The sequence below is a fragment of the Onychostoma macrolepis genome, chromosome 01 (genome assembly GCF_012432095.1).
Source record: "Onychostoma macrolepis isolate SWU-2019 chromosome 01, ASM1243209v1, whole genome shotgun sequence".
In the NCBI taxonomy this organism is placed as follows: domain Eukaryota; kingdom Metazoa; phylum Chordata; class Actinopteri; order Cypriniformes; family Cyprinidae; genus Onychostoma; species Onychostoma macrolepis.
Window position 1 is genome coordinate 6,011,310 of NC_081155.1, and position 19,779 is coordinate 6,031,088.

At 36.1% G+C, this 19,779-nt stretch overlaps 2 protein-coding genes across 4 annotated transcripts; both read right to left on the reverse strand.

Annotated features, from left to right (window-relative positions):
- Nucleotides 1-65: 65 nt before the first annotated feature.
- LOC131549312 (uncharacterized) lies at nucleotides 66-7,125 on the reverse strand. 2 transcript variants are annotated; one of them, XM_058791376.1, is made up of 9 exons: nucleotides 5,802-7,125; nucleotides 5,363-5,677; nucleotides 5,161-5,244; nucleotides 3,528-3,643; nucleotides 2,683-2,920; nucleotides 1,136-1,213; nucleotides 641-745; nucleotides 517-551; nucleotides 66-397 (listed from the first exon to the last, which is right to left on the reverse strand). In XM_058791376.1, the coding sequence occupies exons 1-9, from the start codon at nucleotides 5,839-5,841 to the stop codon at nucleotides 71-73; spliced, it is 1,338 nt and encodes a 445-aa protein (XP_058647359.1). In that variant the 5' UTR covers nucleotides 5,842-7,125; the 3' UTR covers nucleotides 66-70. The 2 variants fall into 2 exon arrangements, with proteins under 2 accessions (XP_058647359.1, XP_058647367.1); XM_058791384.1 differs by lacking the exon at nucleotides 2,683-2,920 and having other exon boundaries at nucleotides 3,524-3,643.
- Nucleotides 7,126-7,230: 105 nt separating this feature from the next.
- On the reverse strand, nucleotides 7,231-11,226 carry LOC131549371 (CMRF35-like molecule 8). 2 transcript variants are annotated; one of them, XM_058791494.1, is made up of 8 exons: nucleotides 10,731-11,226; nucleotides 10,451-10,585; nucleotides 9,255-9,360; nucleotides 8,830-9,150; nucleotides 8,449-8,595; nucleotides 8,148-8,246; nucleotides 7,968-8,017; nucleotides 7,231-7,744 (listed from the first exon to the last, which is right to left on the reverse strand). In XM_058791494.1, exons 3-8 carry the CDS (start codon nucleotides 9,301-9,303, stop codon nucleotides 7,667-7,669), a joined length of 744 nt encoding a protein of 247 aa, XP_058647477.1. In that variant the 5' UTR covers nucleotides 9,304-9,360; nucleotides 10,451-10,585; nucleotides 10,731-11,226; the 3' UTR covers nucleotides 7,231-7,666. The 2 variants fall into 2 exon arrangements, with proteins under 2 accessions (XP_058647477.1, XP_058647488.1); XM_058791505.1 differs by having other exon boundaries at nucleotides 8,449-8,526; nucleotides 9,255-10,585.
- Between the last annotated feature and the right edge of the window lie 8,553 nt (nucleotides 11,227-19,779).

Genomic DNA, 19,779 nt, shown 5'->3' on the forward strand with positions numbered 1-19,779 from the left:
ATATTAATAAAAACTCAGAAAACAGTCAAAATATTAATTCATTAAAAATATGTTGCTTGTACCACCATTTTTATTTATGTTTGATCACTGAATATATCGGGCTGTCGTTTGTCTTGATGTTTTGTGGATGTGTCACTGTTGAGTAGATCAGTTCTGTTCTGCTGTCTGTTGTTGGTTCAGGCGGCTTCATATTAGCATAATAATCACAGTCTGTATCTGTCACCTGATTGGTGGAGTGGGTGCGACTGGGGTTTGAATCAGGCTGCTGATTGGTTACTGTGGCATAAACAGCAGAGACTTGTGGGCGGGTGTTGAGGTGTGATGCAGGCGTCTGATTGGACGAGGATGTTGCAGCGATGACATCACTGTTTGGAATCTCCTCATACATACGCTCAGACTGAAAAACAGCATGTACAAAAAATATTTACTAGTTTTTATAGATAGCATTCACTGCTCATCAAACAATAATGTAACATGTATTTCTGATCTTCTGCAGCTAAAGATTTAATCACCCACCTCTGTACTGTGCTGCACATTTTGCTGAAATAAACCTGAAGGGAAAACGATAAGAGAGAAAAGTCAAAGTCAAATCTATTCAGACCCTCAAAAAGGACTTTAAAAATCACAAATAAACTGTTACCTGTCCCAGATTTCCTTTTCCTCTTTTTCAGGACGAGGAACGTTCCAGAACACAGAACCAGAACCAGCAGAACCGAACCCAGACCGCCAGCGACAGAAGACAGATCTGAACACAACATTAAACACAAAACAACACAGCACTGATTCTGATTATACTGTTGAATAAACAATAACTATCTTAAAATTGACATAAATGACTTTGATTATTGCAATATTCAACATTCTAAAATATTGGAAATGTGTTGCTGTTATATTGTGTAACCAAAGTGAAACCGCGATGGTGAACCTCAGTCCTCAGAGGAAAACGCTTCTGTCTACAGCTGATGTGAAACCAGATTAACCACATGACGTCTGATGTGTGCTTCACTTTGATCAGGTTCATCACGAGCTAAAATGCGTCTCCACAAACGTTCAAAACAATCGCTTTTCTCCAAAATATACAACATAATCAAACAGGGGGCAGTTGCATTGTGGGTAGTGTAGTTTGTGTGCTCACTAGTGTTTGGCTGATTGAGTTGAACTGCAGTACTTCCTGTCATTGTTCTTGTCGTTTCACTTTCTGTTTGAGGTGTCACTAACAGAGAGAGAGAGAGAGACAGGAAAAAAAAAAAAAGTGAACGTACTGCTCACAATTAACCCGATTAATCCCAAATTTTTCCCAGATATGAAAATATTAAAATGATGTGTCATAAGTAACCCTTTCAAATAATCAATAATTATTTTTACAATTTTTTTTTTTTGAAAAGTGTGTGAAAAATTGTGTTTCATGTTCGGTCACAATTGTGTGTAATAATGTGGGTACTGAAATCACATTTCTGCAGTCATAAAAATTGTTATATTTACATTTACATTTACATTTAGTCATTTAGCAGACGCTTTTATCCAAAGCGACTTACAATTGGGGAATACATCGAGCGATTAATCTTGAAGAGGCAATCAGACATACGAAGTGCTTGCAACACCAAGTCTCAGACATTGTTCAAATAAATACAAACTACCAAAGGAAGGAATAAGTAAAGATAATTTTTTTTTTTTTTTTTTTTTAAGTTTAGGATGAAGTCAAGTGCTGTCGAAAGAGATGAGTTTTCAGTTGTTGCTTGAAGATTGACAGGGATCCAGCATTCCGGATAGAGGTGGGAAGATCGTTCCACCAGCCAGGAATGGTGAATGAGAATGATCTAGAGGTGATTTTGCGCCTCTCTGTGATGGTATCACGAGGCGTCGCTCACTAACAGATCTCAGATTTCTGGAGGATGTAGTTTGTTAATAGAGAGTGCAAGTAAGCGGGTGCTGAGCCAGTGGTTGTTCTATATGCAAGCATCAGTGTCTTGAACTTGATGCGAGCCGTGATTGGTAGCCAGTGCAGGAGATAAAGAGAGGTGTAACATGGGCTCTTTTGGGCTCGTTGAAGACCAGTCGTGCCGCTGCATTCTGAATCATTTGTAGAGGTTTGACTGTATTAGACGGAAGTCCAGCCAGAAGAGCATTGCAATAGTCCAGCCTAGAAATGACAAGGGCCTGGACAAGAAGTTGTGCAGCATGCTCTGTCAGAAAGGGCCTGATCTTTCTGATGTTATATAGTGCAAACCTGCAAGATCGAGCAGTTTTGTAATGTGGTCTTTGAAGGTCAGCTGATCATCAAAGATTACACCAAGATTTCTGACCGAAGTTGATGGGGTTATTGTTGATGAACCTAACTGGATCGTGAAGTCATGCTGTAGAGTCGGAGTGGCAGGGAGGACAAGAAGCTCAGTCTTTGCCAGGTTGAGCTGCAGGTGATGTTCTTTCATCCATGCCGAGATGTCCGCCAGGCAACCTGAGATCCTTGCAGTTACCGTTGGATCATCTGGTTGAAAAGAGAGGTAGAGCTGTGTGTCATCAGCGTAGCAATGGTATGAGAATCCATGTGCCTGTATGATGGGACCCAGTGATGTAGTGTATGTGGAGAAGAGGAGGGGTCCAAGAACTGATCCCTGAGGAACCCCAGTGACCAGTGTATGTGCTTTGGATACCTCACCTCCCAAACCACCCTGAAAGACCTACCAGTGAGATAGGATTCAAACCAGCGAAGTGGAATGCCAGAGATGCCCAGTGATGAGAGGGTGGACAGGAGTATCTGATGATTGACAGTGTCAAAAGCGGCAGATAGGTCCAGCAGAATGAGGACTGATGATTTGGAATGGGCTTTTGCAATTCGCAGGGCTTCAGTGACCGAGAGAAGCGCAGTCTCAGTTGAATGGCCCCTCCTGAAACCTGACTGTTTAGCATCCAGTTTGTCGTTCTGTGAAAGAAACAGTGAGACTTGGTTGAAGACAACTCGTTCAAGTGTTTTCGCTATGAGCGGAAGGAGAGAGACAGGTCTGTAGTTTTCTATAAGAGAAGTGTTTAATGTAGGTTTTTTGAGCAGTGGGGTTACCCGAGCCTGCTTGAACGCAATGGGGAAGTTACCTGTGAGTAGGGATGTGTTGATGATGTGTGTGAGTGCAGGTAAGAGTGTGGGTGAGATTGCTTGGAGAAGGTGTGAGGGGATTGGGTCAAGAGGACATGTTGTAGGATGGTTGGAGAGGAGAAGCTTGGATACTTCAGCTTCAGTGAGTGGACAGAAAGAAAAGATGGGAGTTTTAGCAGTGGATGTGGTAGGGTGAGGGTCCTGTGTGCGTGGAGGTGAAAACTGACCACTGATTGATCTAGTTTTGTCTGTAAAGAAAGTGGCAAAGTCATCAGCTGTAATAGAGGTGGAGGGAGGAGGTGGAGGGGGACAGAGGAGGGAATTAAATGTTCTGAAGAGATTACGCATGTCTGGGCGCTGTCGATCTTGTTGCGGAAATGTGAGGATTTGGCAGTGTGGACTTTAGCAGAGAAGGATGTGAGCATAGACTGGTACCTACTGAGGTCCGACAGATCGTTTGATTTGCGCCATTTTCTCTCTGCCGCTCTGAGTGTAGTCCGATGTTCACGAAGAACCTCGGATAACCAGGGGTTGGAAGGAGCAGCCCGTGCGGGCCTAGAGGAGAGAGGACAAATGTCGTCTAGACAAGAGGTTAAGGTAGAGCATAAAGTCTCAGTAGCTGCGTTTACATCCAGAGATGAGAAATGGGTGGGTGAAGGAAGAGAGGAGGATACCACAGAGGAAAGATGGGAAGGAGAAAGGGAGCGCAGGTTTCGTCTAAAAGTAACTGGTAGGGGGGTATATGTCTTAGCCCAGCTATTTTAAACTGTTTGATAACATTCTAGGGTTACTATTAAGCATTAATAAATAAATAAATAAACCTTATGCAACATTGATAGGAACAGTGAGATAAAAAAAAAAAAAAAAATCAACCATCACCGCATTTCAGAATTGTTACTTTTTTTGTAAAATATAACATCAAATTTTTATATTAATGCTACGAGTATTATAACATCATTATTGTACATTTTTTTGTAACATTTGAATTTTTAATTTAGTGCAATATTTTGTCATTGCAACATTTTATTGTCATTTTCACTAACAACTGCCATTGGATTTATATTGTAGACCTAAGTTCACTGTTATCCCAGCGGTCACTATTGTGAACATCAACATGTTTACTCATTCTGTGACCACACTCAACAATACTAAATGTATGTGAATTCATATATTAATACTAGACACCCTAAAGATCATGTGTACCAAAAATCTTTGTCATATCTTTATGTTAACATACTTTACTAGCATTTTGTTATGAAGCTTTGATGCAGTCTTCATCTTCTCAAGGTGCAAACAGGAAATAAACTGCTCTGGTCATGTGACAGTCTGCACTAATCATGTGAAACTGCACATATTTAATTGAGACCCTTTATTTTTTTTTCCATATTTGTAGGAAGTGCACTAAAACATCAGTCAGTAAGGTTTTTGGACCTTTATAAACGAAAACCCTTTTTACAGTCACTATTGTGACCGGTGGGATTAAATGGGTTTTAATAATGAACTGATACTGTGGATAAAAGTGTCTGTCAGATGCATGAATGCAGATGTTAAGACATCATGGAAAACCCATGTAATGTAATGCTGTGCTCATGTCCAAATCACTGAATGATGGAATTATTTTTTTAGCCGTTCATAAACTGTAGAACCGTAGAACCTCTGGTTGTAATAAAATGACACATCAAGCATTCAGTTATTTTAAATTTGAATCAATATGTCAGGTGTTGAGGCCACATGCCATATTGGTTCATTTTATTTTTTTACAGATGTTGAGGTGTTGATGAAATTTAGAGTTTCCAAGTTCGAGACATGACCAGTCTAGTCAGAACTAGTTGAAAACTTTTAAATTATGGTAATTGCACCACTATCATAAATGCAGAATTAAAAAATGTGTTCAGAAGCTTTGATGCCTCTGTATTCAAGATAATCAGACTAACTATTAATGATTTTACTGAAATTATGACTTAAATTATGTATGTAAACACAGTGACTACACATTATCAATGGTTTGAACACAAATGCATGTGTGTAAAGGTGTGTGAGGGTGAAGTCAGTGATTGTGTGTGTTCAGGTACCTGTGCTGGTGTGGTCAGTGCTGCTGTTTGTATACGAGTGAAGGGTGGAGGTCGAGATCTGGACAGGTCTTGTTTTCTGTGGAGCTGAGAAACAAGATCACATTATTCAGATGAAAAATACTTTACAAAACCATCAACTTCAGCGTGAAGCATGAACACAGTGGATAAAACGGACTGCTGTTCAGTACTGAATATCAATCACCTTTAATCACATTCAGCTGGATTAGTTTATAGTTTCCCCATCCAGCTCCACAGCCGTACTGTCCAGCATCTGCCATCCTCAGGTTTCTGATGGTCACCGTAAATGAACTCGTCTGATGATCGTCCCGCAGAGAGAATCTGCCGTCAGACACTGACTCTCCTCCATCAGATTTTAGTATAAGATTATTATCTTTGTAAGGTCCTTTATAGAAGTATTTGTTGGTGTTTTCATATCCTTTAGCATAAGGACACTTAATAGCCACTTGTTCTCCTTCTGTTCCTCTCGCTGTAATCTCCACACACACTGAACTGCTCACTGCACACACACACACACACACACACACACACACATACACATTAAGCCATATTTTAATAAACACTTTTTATGTATCAGTAAAATGTAAAAATAAATAAATAAATGAAGCTTTTTGAGTATTTACCCATCAGTAGAAATCCAGAAATCATCAGAGTGAACTTCATTTCTTCATCGGTTGAGTTCAGAAAATCAGTGCAAAACTCTCAACAGTTCCTCAAATGACTTTCTTAAACTCAAATCTCCAGTAATACTGATAATACTGCTCTCTTCTATCGGTGTAGAGTAAAGTAATATGTCTGTTGATCATCTCACGTGTTGAGAATCAAACACTAGCGCTGACGGACAGCATGTCTGTGTTTCCGTGTGATGTTGAGGGCGTTATGTGTGAAAAATGACCAGGAAATTATCTGTGAACTCACAAACCGCAGCCTGTTTCCTGTCTGTTTCTGTTCTGCCTCTACGTTTGAGTGCTTTTCTGTTGCTCTTTTGCTCTTTTCCGGCTACAAACCCATATAGCAAAAAAATAAATAAATTAAATAATAATAAAAAATTAAATAAATAAAAATAAATAAATAAATACACATACATACTGTATATATATATATATAAAATCTGGCATGTCCTGACAGAGAGAGATGGTGAAGACTGGATCTAAAACGTTTGATTCATTAACTTTTCATATAATTGAAGTACAGTGTTTGACAAAACAGAGCAAATGGAAAGAGAAAGCGTGAACTATGGATATTATTATGGATATTATTAGATACAGACAGAGGGACAAACGTTGTCCGGAAAGATACACAATCTTCCTGCCTAGAATAAAGTCATTATGAACATTAACAATATTTTGGGACAAATATAATGAGGATTTTATGGTAAACTATGTAAGTGGCGATCTGTGGTGCATGCGTCCTGAGTCGCCGCGGACAGTCTTTAACTTTAAATTAATGTTGTTCAACTGAATGTACAAATCAAACTGGTAGCTGAAATATCCACATAATAAAAACAACACTGAAATAAGAGCGTGTGGTTTATCTGTCAATCAAATGTTCAAATGTGCATGAAAGTCCCGTTACTATAGTAATTATTGTATGTCCTACGCCCTTGAGTCTGTGTGTTTAGCTGAAGCCTCTTCCTGTGGCGGTGGTTGAACTTCCTGTTTGGTAAGAAACTGCTGCAGACATCTCATGTTTAACCAAAGCAAAAGGACCTACTAGTCATATTTTCATAAAGCTAATAATTGTTAGTACACAGTAAAATCCTACTCCAAACAGTGTTAATTTAACACTCAGGATTTTAGTATTCACATCACAATGGCAGCTGCTATTAGGAGCCTCCATTATATGTTGCTTGCAAGGATTTATCAGAATAAACAGCTACGTTTGAATGTCCATCAATGGAGAAAGATGCTCTTTGGCAGCAGATCGGTGCAGATACAGCATCTACCAGCAGGAGTGAACAGATCAAACTAACCACACAAACCTTGAGCTCAACATTCAACATGGACAGACATACAACAATAAAATTAAATAAATATCAAAATACACTTGCAATCCAGAATAACATGGTTTAATTTGTCCATTAAGCTGCAGATTGCAGTAACTCATGAGACTCAACTTCAGAAATGAATACATTCAAATTATCCATATTTGTGCATGTCAGATTTAAACATGCAATGAACAATTATAACAACAACAATAAACATAATAAAAAAAGATTGTGAGTAAAGAAAACAAAATAAGCTCAATTATGACTGATTTTCAGTAAAATCATGAAAATTATGAGAAAGGTGAAGATGATTTCTCTTGGTTCTCAACATGCTCATAAATGCAATATATTAGTGGTGCTTGCCAAAATGTACATATTTAGTATCATATTAAATATGATGTTATATTATATTAGTTCAATTGAACTCATTTGTGTTGTTGTGTTGATAAAGAGATGCTTGAGTCTCACTGATGGGTCTGTAGGGACTCATAAGACACAAGTTTAGGAAACACAGCTGTAAACTACAGATGTTTCTGTGTCTCTGTCCTCTGGATTACAGTGACGTCCAGCGTCTTTCATCTGCAGTCACAGAAAATAACAACTAATGAACAGAGAAAATAACCAAAGTGAATCTGTTTAATGTTAAAACACACCAGCTACTGGATACTCTGTCAAAATACAGTAAATCACTGCAGTCACAGTCTTTTTCATCAGCTAGAGATGAAACCCTGACTGTGTTTTAGGGGAACTGTTAATGTAGTACAACTGTAAGCCATTTTAAATCCAGTTTCTGAAGACTCACCTGTTCATAAATCACTGGATTAAACTCTTCGATGGAGGACGACAGCAGACCTGAGCAACACATCAGCGCAAGTCTTTATTAAATGCTTATTTAAAACTATTCGTAAATTAATCCAGTTCTTGTGCACGTCACTCTAAACCCAACCAAATGCAATCTTTAGTCTTCTGTTTAAAACATTACCTTTATTCTTCTTTTTCTTCCACAGAGCCACTATAATCAGTGGAAGTCCTATCAGGAGTAAAACCAAAACCTCTGCAGTGACGATAATCACAAATGAACCTGAAAAACACAAGAGGAAACACTGTCTGAAATACTGTAAAAACAGAAACAACCACCAGAATCAGGACAGAAACTGGTTTACAGAATGAATAAGTGAAAGACTGTCGAATGAAATAAAGCAGATGGTTGTTACAGAGAGACATCATCAAGGCACAGAGAGCGTATTAAAGGAAAATACAGTAAGAGCAGAAGATGAACTGACCTGTTGAGGAGCTGTGCTGATCTGTGATTGTTTCTTTTCTTTCTGTGACTGTGATGCTGGAGGATTGTAGATTCAATTCTGTTGTGTTGAAATATGACAGTGTGTTTGTAAAAGGGTTGATGGTTGAAGCCTCGGTGGTCTTATTATCTAAAGAAGAAAGATCAACTTAAACTCATATATTAGCAAATTCGATGTGAATTAATTTGTTTATATAATCCTGAATTATGCAGTAAATTGGCTTTTATATAATAACTACTTAATATCATATTGTGTTGTGTAGTTATATAAAGTTATATAATGACTATGAACTACAGCTGCTGACCTGTCTCTGTGTAAATTTCTAATATAGGTCAATGTGCAGAAGCCACATTAGTCACTTACCAAGTTTAAGCAGCAACAGTATCTCTGAATAGACATCAGTAGTTAAAGTCCTCTTCACAGCACACCAGTATAGTCCTTGATCAGTTGATCTCAGGTCAGTGATGCTGACGGTGAAAACTCTGGCCGTCGTGTCGTCAGTCAGAGATAATCTCTCATCTTCAGCTGGAGATCCTGATTTAACAATGATGTTTCTAAGTCCAAAGATACACTCGCCTTTACAAAAATACTTTGAATTTGACTCATATCCAGATTCATAGCTGCATCTGATGTCTAGTCTCTCTCCTCTGTGTCCTGTGACTGTTTCTGGAGCACCAACAACAACTGAAAACAGAAACATCATTATATAGAGCTGTTATGTGTGAGCAAGAGATATCAGAACTGAATAATAATGTTTAACTATAATCATTGAATCAGCATGATCTCACCTGTACAGATGCTGGAAAAGACGAGCAGAACGACACACACGCTGAACATTTTACTGTAATATGAGACCAAATTCTGTGACAAACGTTACAGTCTTTCTCTTCCGAGCTGAGTGAAGAAATGCAGCATCATGTTTCCTTCCCCTTTCTGTCTCTTTAACCACATCCAGCTTTAAACAACATCTTCACAATGACACCGATCTAAACAGTGCCTTCTGTCCATATATTATACAGACCTAAACAGCACAGTACTTGCATTCATGAGTGTATATTTGATCAAATTCAAGATTTTAGCTTTCGTAACAACTGTTTCATTAAGTTAACCTTCAATAGTTAGTCTATTGTTCATGAGTTCACCACCTGCTGAAAAAAACAAACAAAACAAAAAACAATAGAAACCATTACAGAATTTGTGCTGGTTTTACTGGTTATAACGGGACTTGTATTGGATTTAATGGAAACTGTAATGTGGTCTCTGTGGGTCTCTACAGGTAATTTGTCAACTTTTATTAGTGGCTTGTTAAAATCATTACATCCTTATGGAATATGTCCCAAAACACACTTCAGGAAACCATTTTGTAATGGTTTTAATGGTTAATAGTTGATGGTTTGTAATGGTATTTGTAGAGGAAACCATTACAATTTCTGTGATTATTTCTATTGTTTATTTCAGCAGCGCCGTTAGTTTAGAGCAGATTTCAATCAAACAAACTCATCAAGGCCCTGTTTACTCCTGGTATTAAGATAATTCACCTGTGAGAACGGGGTCTAAAACGCTTTGAGTTTATCCACAAAATATTTAGTTTCATGTTATTTAACTGTAAATGAAGTTTACTAAGAATAATTTATAAAGAATACATAAGTTCACTTTTTTTTAGTAACTTTTCTTGTTAGTAACAAATTATACAGTTTTTAAAATACTGATAAAAACTCAGAAAAGTGTGCCAGCATATTAATTCATTAAAAATATGTTGTTTGTACCACCATGTTTTTTCACTTTGAGCATCAGTGCAGATGTCTGTTGCAGAAGTTTCTACAGTATTTTATTATTTATGTTTGATCACTGAATATATCGGTCCGTTCTTTGTCTTGATGTTTTGTGGATGTGTCACTGTTGAGTAGATCAGTTCTGTTCTGCTGTCTGTTGTTGGTTCAGGCGGCTTCATATTAACATAATAATCACAGTCTGTATCTGTCACCTGATTGGTGGAGTGGGTGTGACTGGGGTTTGAATCAGGCTGCTGATTGGTTGCTGTGGCATAAACAGTAGAGACTTGTGCGATGTCATCAGATGATCCAGGGTCACTGTTTGTGATCTCATACATGTGGACAGTCTGAAAAACAACATATACCTCAATAGTTTACTAGTTTATATGGATACTACTGATAATCATTTCTGATCTTCTGCAGGTAAAGATTTAATCACCCACCTCTGTACTGTGCTGCACATTTTGATGAAATAAAGCTGAAAACTGTTACCTGTCCCAGATTTCCTTTTCCTCTTTTTCAGGACGAGGAACGTTCCAGAACACAGAACCAGAACCAGCAGAACCAAACCCAGACCGCCAGCGACAGAAGACAGATCTGAACACAACATTAAACACAAAACAACACAACACTGATTCTGATTATACTGTTGAATACACAATAACTGTCTTAAAATTGACATAAATGACTTTGATTATTGCAATATTCAACATTCTAAAATATTGGAAATGTGTTGTTGTTATTGTTTCTTTTCTTTCTGGATCGTAGATTCGGTTCTGTTGTGCTGAAATATGACGGTGCAGTTGAAAAAGAGCTGATAGTTGAAACTTAAGTGGTCTTCTTCACTGATCAGTGACAGGAAAGATCAACTTTAAATACACTTTAAATCGTTCATGTAATCTCTGGTTTAACAATGTATTTTATACCAAACACACTCAGCAGACAATCAGCTCAACAGTATATGAGTCGACTTACAAGATTTAATGACTTGGTCACTCACTCACACTTTCTAATAAAATTAATAACTTACTCTGTTTAACAAGCAACACAATCTCTGAATAGACATCGTTAAAATATACAGTCCTCTCCACAGCACACCAGTATTGGCCATGATCAGTTGATCTCAGGTCAGTGATGCTGACGGTGAAAACTCTGGTCGTCGTGTCGTCAGTCAGAGATAATCTCTCGTCTTCAGCTGGAGATCCTGATTTAACCATGATGTTTCTAAGTCCAAAGATACACGTCTTTACAAAAATACTTTGAATTTGACTCATATCCAGATTCATAGCTGCATCTGATGTCTAGTCTCTCTCCTCTGTGTCCTGTGACTGTTTCTGGAGCACCAACAACAACTGAAAACAGAAAAATCATTATACAGAGTTATATGTGAGAAAGACACATTATCAGACCAGAATAATAATGTACAACTATAATCCATATGAATCAGCATGCAGTAATAAAAAACATGAAAACATGTCAAACTCTGCACAAAAGACCTCCGAGTCTTGAACTCACCTGTACAGATGCTGGAAAAGACGAGCAGAACGACACACACACTGAACATTTTACTGTAATATGAGACCAAATTCTGTGACAAACGTTACAGTCTTTCTCTTCCGAGCTGAGTGAAGAAATGCAGCATCATGTTTCCTTCCCCTTTCTGTCTCTTTAACCACATCCAGCTTTAAACAACATCTTCACAATGACACCGATCTAAACAGCACACTACTTACATGCTATTTTTTTTTTTTTATCAAAATCAAGATTTTAGCTTCTGAATCTGGTCTAAGCAAGTTTAAGTTAAACTTCAATAGTTTTGTTCATTGCAGCTGATTTCAATCAAATGTAAGTCATAGTTGTTGATGATTTCTTACATAATAAGAGTCACAGGTGTGTGTTGAAGCTGTGTATTATCCCACACCACCTGTAGAGCGCGCGATATAGCGCAGCTTTCTGGGGTGTATTCCAGAAAGCATCAATATTATCAGTCTGCAATACCGAAGGCTGCACTTTCAGGACCGCAGTTGTAGGACCGCACTTCTAGGACCCTAGTTTTTTGTGACAGCGCCACCTACCGAGCCAGAGAACCGCAGTCCCAGGAATGCATTTCCAGGACCCTAGTTTTGGAGGACCGAAAAAGTGCCACTAAGGCAGTATTTCCACCCAGTTTTAACTACATTAGAATTTTAGAGTTTTTTAAAGTTTTATTACACCCAAATACTACTTTCTTTATTACAATTAAACCAGGTTCCTAGGAATGTTGAGTAATTATTGGGTCTAAGTAGCATAATATAATAACTCAAGTAAAATATACAAGGAATCATGGTATAGTCTTTTCAGTCACTAGATCAACCACATTTTCAAGTACAGAGGGACACAAGGATGACTCTGGGGGTAGATTTAAGATTGTGTATATTTTATAAAATAATATATTACAACAGTTGAACTTGAACACACACAAAAACAAATTTGTTCATGACATGAACCACATAGAAAGAACTTCATTGACAACGTCTTCACTGACTCCTAAGAGAGAGAAAGAGAGAGAAGTGAATGAAATAAGGAACATTTAGTTGAACATGTTCTACTCTCTAATTTTAAATTTCATATTTCTTCATACCAATTAATGTTCATAATACTATTATTGCATAGCTACTGTTCAAAGATTTGGAAAAATTTTATTTTGATGTTGTGGGAACAAAGGTTCTTGAAACATTCATGCAAATAAAGCCCATCTGAACTGAGAAAAAAATAATAGAGAGAGATGCAAGAAATCTGAATAGAAACAACATATTATTGACATAACTTTAGAAGAAGAGACGTACTCATAACATGTTTTGTGGGGTAACGTTAAACAGGCTGAATGAGCACGTGACAGTTAAAACATTAAGATTATTTTAACTTAATTAAAATGGAAAAACAATGAGTAATTAACAAGCTTTCACAACGAACGTGCTACAGTTTATTGTGCTGTCAATAATTCATTACAGGCTTATCATGCTAACAATTCATTTTACAGCATTAGACGCTAATATATGATGGCTATGAATTCAAGACTATTTAGCAAATCACGATCACTTCGGCTACGTTAACTTTCCAATGAAATGCATCACAATTGTTTTTAATGTTAAACAAATAAAAATGTATTCATATTTGATACTCACACTCTGACTGTCATCCATCTTCGCTGGTCCTGTAATTCGGTAGGTGGCGCTGTCACTAAAAACCTAGGGTCCTAGAAATGCGGTCCTAGGACTGCGTTCCTGAAAATGCAGCCTCCGGTTTTGCAGGCAGATGGTTAACTTACCGTCAGCTAAACCCTGAACTCTCGGTTGATTAACCCGAAACATTGCTTACTCGAGGTATGTGGTTCCAAAAACGCGTCCGGGAGTAAGTTCATTCAACTCCGAGTATGTTCCTGGTTAAGACTCAAGATATTCTCAACAGAGCGACGAGTCACTATGGAAACGGACGCTAAGAATGAAGCCATGCTGCTTCTTTCTTCTTCTTCTGTTCAAAGGTCATGTAGGCCTTATGCTTAGTGCATATCGTCACCTAATTGATGGTTTTGCAATCTTTTTTATTTTTTTCCGTTTAATCTTTAATCCTTGAGAATAAGAATTATATTGTTTGTTTGATGCTAATTATATATTAAGTCATATCAGATATGTATTTTTATTATAGAAATATATAGAAAATGCCGATCCATGTGTGAGATGACAATATAAATAATAAATATATATAGGCTAATATGATAAATTAAACATTACCTTGTTATAATAGTGTTTTATAATTTATACAGATAACTGTTATATATGCCAATAAAATATAATAACCATATTAGAGCAATATATAGGCTAACCTTCATCATTAAAATAGCATACAACTATATATATATGTATATATATATATATATATATATATATATATATATATATATATATATATATATAGTAGGCTATATACATAACTGTGTTGTAATGATATATAATATTGTGTCACGCCCACTGAAGGCTCGTCAGTAGGCCACACATGCTCTGATCACAGTTGCCAAGTCCGCGTATTATACTTTGAGCTTCTTTTTTTGTAAAGTTGCGGCCCTCAAATGAAGTTAATTGAATAGCCCTGCCCTATTGCATTCAATTACTTTGTTAACCGCACTACATGGCATTGGACATTCAGCAGACATTCACAAGTAAGTATGACATTAAAACAATACTTGCCCAATTTGATCGATTGTGAAAAAAAATGTAGTAGGTTGACAATGATATCGCTGATTAATCTGCAAAAAATAACTTTATTGCTCATATAATTAGAAAGTTATTGAATGTGGAAATGTGTGAATGTTGTGAATGTGCGAATATAAAACCAACTTTACCCAAGTGCCACAGACGGAGTGGGCGTGCTCGGAGGCGTTTTCCTTTTCTGTGCCGCGTTCCTCTCATATTCAGTGATAAATTAAACCCGACGTGGAAAGTCTTTGCAGATGCACCCCCTCTTGAAATTTTGGCATTACATGTTTTGCAAATCGCTGTCTGTGGGTCTTTCTCAGATATACTGAAATACGTCCACACCGCAGACATGTTGCTTCAGACAAGCACGTGCAGGTCGTGGTTTCTGTATGCGTCATCACAACATTTCGGCACAGTTGCCAACTCTCGCGAGACAAATAAGCAACCGCAGCTTCAAAAACAAGCCCAATATTTTTTTGATGATTTATTATCATCAATATTATTTATTATCAATTATTTATTACCAATATATGAGCCTGCAACATATTAAACTGAAACCACTCTCTTATCTGAAAAGCAAAAACAGAAGCTATTTTACAAAAATTAGCAAACTGCAACAAAAGTGGGAACAAAACTCGTCTCCATCACCTGTGAGCAGAATAGGATTGTAGAGATGGAAAAGGAGAAAAGCACAAGAGCTTCAAAGGGGAGCTGTATATAAAATATATAGTGGTCATTCTATGGAAATGTCAATTTTTCTGTCCCTAGCCTTTACAGAAATATTACACTTGAAAAACACTTGGTCACATTTAAAAAATATATATATTTTAAAATGAAACAATGTGTTATTTGAACAATTACACCTTCTTGAGGCATCAATATTTTTTTTAAATTAATTATAAAGAATTCCAAGCACCACAAAACTGCTCATCCCCACAGCCATGTACAGCGGCAAAGTGCTTTATTTTGAGGTCAAAAACAGGTTTTTCTTCCATTTAAAATAAAATAATGTATACATAACTATCAAATAAATGACATAAAAAACAAAATGCCACATAAATAGTATAGAAAAAATATAAAATATTATATTCAATTATATATTCAATTATAATATATATTATATTAAAAAGAAAATATTATATAATAATATTAAAAAATATTATAAAAAAAGAAAAAAAATCATTAAGCTGTCATGTGTGTATTCGTGAAGTCAAAAGGTAATCTAATAATGTGGTTTAAATGTTAAAAAAAAGAAATACATTTTAAGACATCTTGCCATACCAGGCTATTCGAACCAAATGTATTGATCAGTATTAGGATATGACTACTTGTTTTTTTATTACAGCCCGTGATAATTAATACATTACAAAACTAAAAGAATAGGCTAAAAGAAAGTCATCCCACTCCTCTATTTCTACTTCTGTCATCGCTTGGATTACAGCGTCACGTTTTTGAATGTGATTTTTCTCCAATGAGGGGGCGGAACATATGGCAAATTACCTACAGCACTTATATTATTGCACTAGTTGGTTATTAACTGCGAGCAGACAGAGTGTCAATCAATGCATTGGAGAATACAGGCGAACATAAATAAAAAAGCTAAGTTGCTTGTCAGATTTCCATAACAATGTGGAATAAACAGTGGGTTTTATGGGTTTGGAGGGCGTTGGTATGGAAGCAGATTATACGGTGGCTGAGAAGTTCAAAACAAATCACAATTCTGAAAACAAAATAACAAATTGCAAAAGCAAATGCAAATCTAAAAAACAAAACAACAATTCAGAAAACATTATAACAAGTCAGAAAACACAGCGACAAATCCGAAAACAAAATAGCAAGTCAGAATACACAATGACAAATCAGACAAACCGGAAGAGGTAGGTATAATTTGAGACAGCGCCATTGGTTTGGGATTATTCACCGCTGACTGGACGAGACATCTGTCAATCAAGGTATACAGGATGAACAGCAGAGTAGTGGTAGAAAGTTCGGAGATGGTTTTAAAGTAGCTCAGTTTAAATGTATTGTATGAATTGCCCTTACTATGGAACAAAACATACGGAGTGTCTATTTTTACTATTTTTTGGTACGTCGCTGCGACGTTTTTTTTTTTTTCTTCTTTTTTTATTGCATTTCAAAACATTACAATATTTGAAACTTAACAAGGGGCATACGGACATCCTCACATGTAGATATAAGGGCTACACAAAGCAGCATAATAAAATAAAAAAATAAAAAAATTAAAAACCTTACAAATACCTTACAACATTTTCAAGAATGTTAAAAGTTTTAGAAGCCTTTGAATTCAAAGGTTTGGACACATTCTTAAAAGAAGTGAAAAAAGATTTTACATCAGAAGAAAACATTCTAAAGTTAGGTTTACAATGAATAGTTCTGGCTTTATGAAGGTGAAATTTACCCAGAAGACAAAGCAGTAATACAGTATGTTCAAGATTGCTGTCTTTAGAATGAAAATCTGACAGGAAAATTATAGATTCTGTCATTTCTAGCATTTTGTTACAACAGAGAGAAATTAACACGGTAACTTCTGACCAAAAAGATTTGGAGAATGGGCAATGATAAAACAGATGTAGAATAGATTCTTCATCAGTATTACAAAATGAACACAATGAAGATATATTCTCAAAAAACCTGCTTAAGAATAAATTAGAAGGGTAGTATCTGTGAACAATTTTGAAATGTAGTTCTTTAATTTTACATGGAATAAAAAATCTGCGAGGAAAGGTCCTTAAGTTATTCAAATCAGAGTCCGGATAACAGATCCTCCATTTAGATTGTGCTTTAGAGGGGCATCCTGGAGTTGAAGAAAGGGCATGTCTGATAAAGACGTTATTGCATTTTTTATCTAATACATAAACTCCATTAAATGCAAGTGTAGGAAAATGGTTGATTACAGAGCCATAACATAAATGTGCTTTAAACAAGGTTTTTAAACTGGCAGGGATACTTTTAATCACTTTATTATAATCTCTCAGTGAGATTGTTGCATCTTTTAAAGACACAAAATGAGGAAAAGAAAGAAGGTCTCCCTGAGCACCGAGTAAATCAGAAACAAAAAAAATATTTTGATTCACCCATTCAATGAAAAAAAGCGATTTGTTACCAGACAAAATATTTTCACTGTTCCAAATAATACATGTGTGCGGCGAGAAATTGTGTTTAAAAGCAATCTTCCAGGATTCTAGGGCTTGTTTATGGAAATTTGAGAGTTTAATAGGTAATTTACTACATTTAAAGTTACAGGACAATAAAAATTTAAGGCCACCACAACGTTTGAAGATTAGATTAGGGATCCAAAACCAGGGTAACTCATTATTAGATAAACAATTCTTAATCCAGTTAATTTTGAAAGTCTGGCTAATGGTTTTAAAATCTAACGCGTTAAGGCCACCCTCCTTATAATTTCTAACCATAGAATTCCTTTGGACGCATTCTGTCCTATTTTTCCAAATAAAGCGAAACAGCAGAGAGTTAATAGATTTGATAGTTTTTTGATCAACATAAAGGGAAAAAGCAGGATAAACTAAGCGTGATATGCCCTCAGCTTTAGTCAGCAGGACTCTCCCATAAATAGTCAAGTCTCTCTGCAGCCAGCAACAGAACATTTTTTTTATATTATCTAGTCTTGGCTGAAAATTGTGATGAAGACGGTCTGAATCTGATCTGTAGATATCAACCCCTAGATATTTAACATGACATTTAACTTTAATATCATCAACAGAATTTTTATTTGAATCATGTACATATAAAATTTCACTTTTGTTGGAATTTACTACTAATCCTGAAGCTTTGGAGAAAAGACTAAATTTATTTAAAGCAGCAGAAACTTGTGAATCATTTTTAAGAAAAAGCCAAGTATCGTCAGCTAACTGACTTATGATCAATGTATTCCCTCCAATATTTATACCTTCAATATTGGAGTGCTTTATATGCAAACTTAATAGCTCAGCGGCCAACAGAAAAAGAAAAGGAGAGATAGGGCATCCCTGGCGAATACCTCGGCCCACACAATATCGGGGGGAAGTGCCAGAAGCTAAGGAAACACAACTGTTAATACCGTTATATAGAGTACGAATTGCGTTAATAAAGGATCTACCAAAACCAAACTTAGAAAGGGCTTCAAAAATAAAGAGATGCTCAACTGTATCGAAAGCTTTATAAAAGTCGATAAACAAAATTAACGCATCTTTATTTATGAATTCTGAATAATCTAAGATATCTATGATTAATCTAATATTGTTAGAAATATGTCTACCTTTTAAAAATCCAGATTGAGTGTTAGAAATTATATTTGCTAAGCAATGCTTGATCTTTTCAGCATATACAGAAGCCAATATTTTATAATCAGAGTTCAGAAGGGTGATCGGGCGCCAATTATCCAGAAGACTGTAATCCTTATTAGGCTTAGGAACAAGACAAATGAGACCTTGTTTCATTGATTCCGCTAATTCACCATTGTTTAAACACTCAATAAGGGCTTCGTAAAGAAGAAACTTAATAGAGTCCCAAAAGACTTTAAAAAATTCAAATGGTAAGCCATCCGGCCCTGGAGATTTATTGTTTGGCATTCTTTTTACTACATTAAACAGATCCTATATATTAAAGGGTTCCTCACAAAGTTCTCTATTCTGGTCATTAATTTTAGGAATCACAGAGTCAATCTTATGGAAAAACAAAGATGAAGCATTAATATCAAAAGAAGAGGTGTATAGATTTTGATAAAAATTAAAAACATGAGAAGAGATCGCAGAGGGGTCATTAGATAATGTATCGTTAATATATAGAGAGGAAATCCTTTTATTACTTCCACGTTTTTTCTCTAGGTTGAAAAAGTAAGCAGAGTTTTTTTCGCCAAACTCAAGCCATTTTGCTCTTGATCTAATGAATGCGCCCCTTGCTTTCTCTAAAAATAAATCATCCAGACTGCTTTGTAAAGTATAAAGAGATTCCTTGTCATCCTCTCCCGAGTTAGGATTCTTTAAAATCTCACTCATCTTTCTAATTAACTCTGTAATTTCCTTATTTTTAACAGACACTATATTTTTTCCAAATTTTATAGAGAATTTTCTACATTCGTATTTAAATAGTTCCCATTTAGAAATGGCCGAGATATTAACCTGAGATATCAGATTCTCCGCGATTTTCCTAATCTCCTGACAATATGAGTCAGAAAGTAAAAAGGAGCTATTTAACTTCCAGTAACCAGGGGTTACTTTTCTTCTCTGCTTAAATTTTGTATCAGAAAAATTAATATCAATTGCTGCATGATCTGTTAGAGGTGAGGGTGA

Coding starts and splice junctions, on each gene's coding strand:
- LOC131549312 (XM_058791376.1), bottom strand. CDS start 5,841: ATGAAGTTCACTCTGATGATTTCTGGATTTCTACTGATGG. Junction 5,678..5,801: donor TTCTGGATTTCTACTGATGG/GTAAATACTCAA, acceptor GTGTGTGTGCAG/TGAGCAGTTCAGTGTGTGTG. Junction 398..516: donor ATGTGCAGCACAGTACAGAG/GTGGGTGATTAA, acceptor GCTGTTTTTCAG/TCTGAGCGTATGTATGAGGA.
- LOC131549371 (XM_058791494.1), bottom strand. CDS start 9,303: ATGTTCAGCGTGTGTGTCGTTCTGCTCGTCTTTTCCAGCATCTGTACA. Junction 8,596..8,829: donor ACTGTTGCTGCTTAAACTTG/GTAAGTGACTAA, acceptor TTTCTTCTTTAG/ATAATAAGACCACCGAGGCT. Junction 7,745..7,967: donor ATCCAGTGATTTATGAACAG/GTGAGTCTTCAG, acceptor CTGTGACTGCAG/ATGAAAGACGCTGGACGTCA.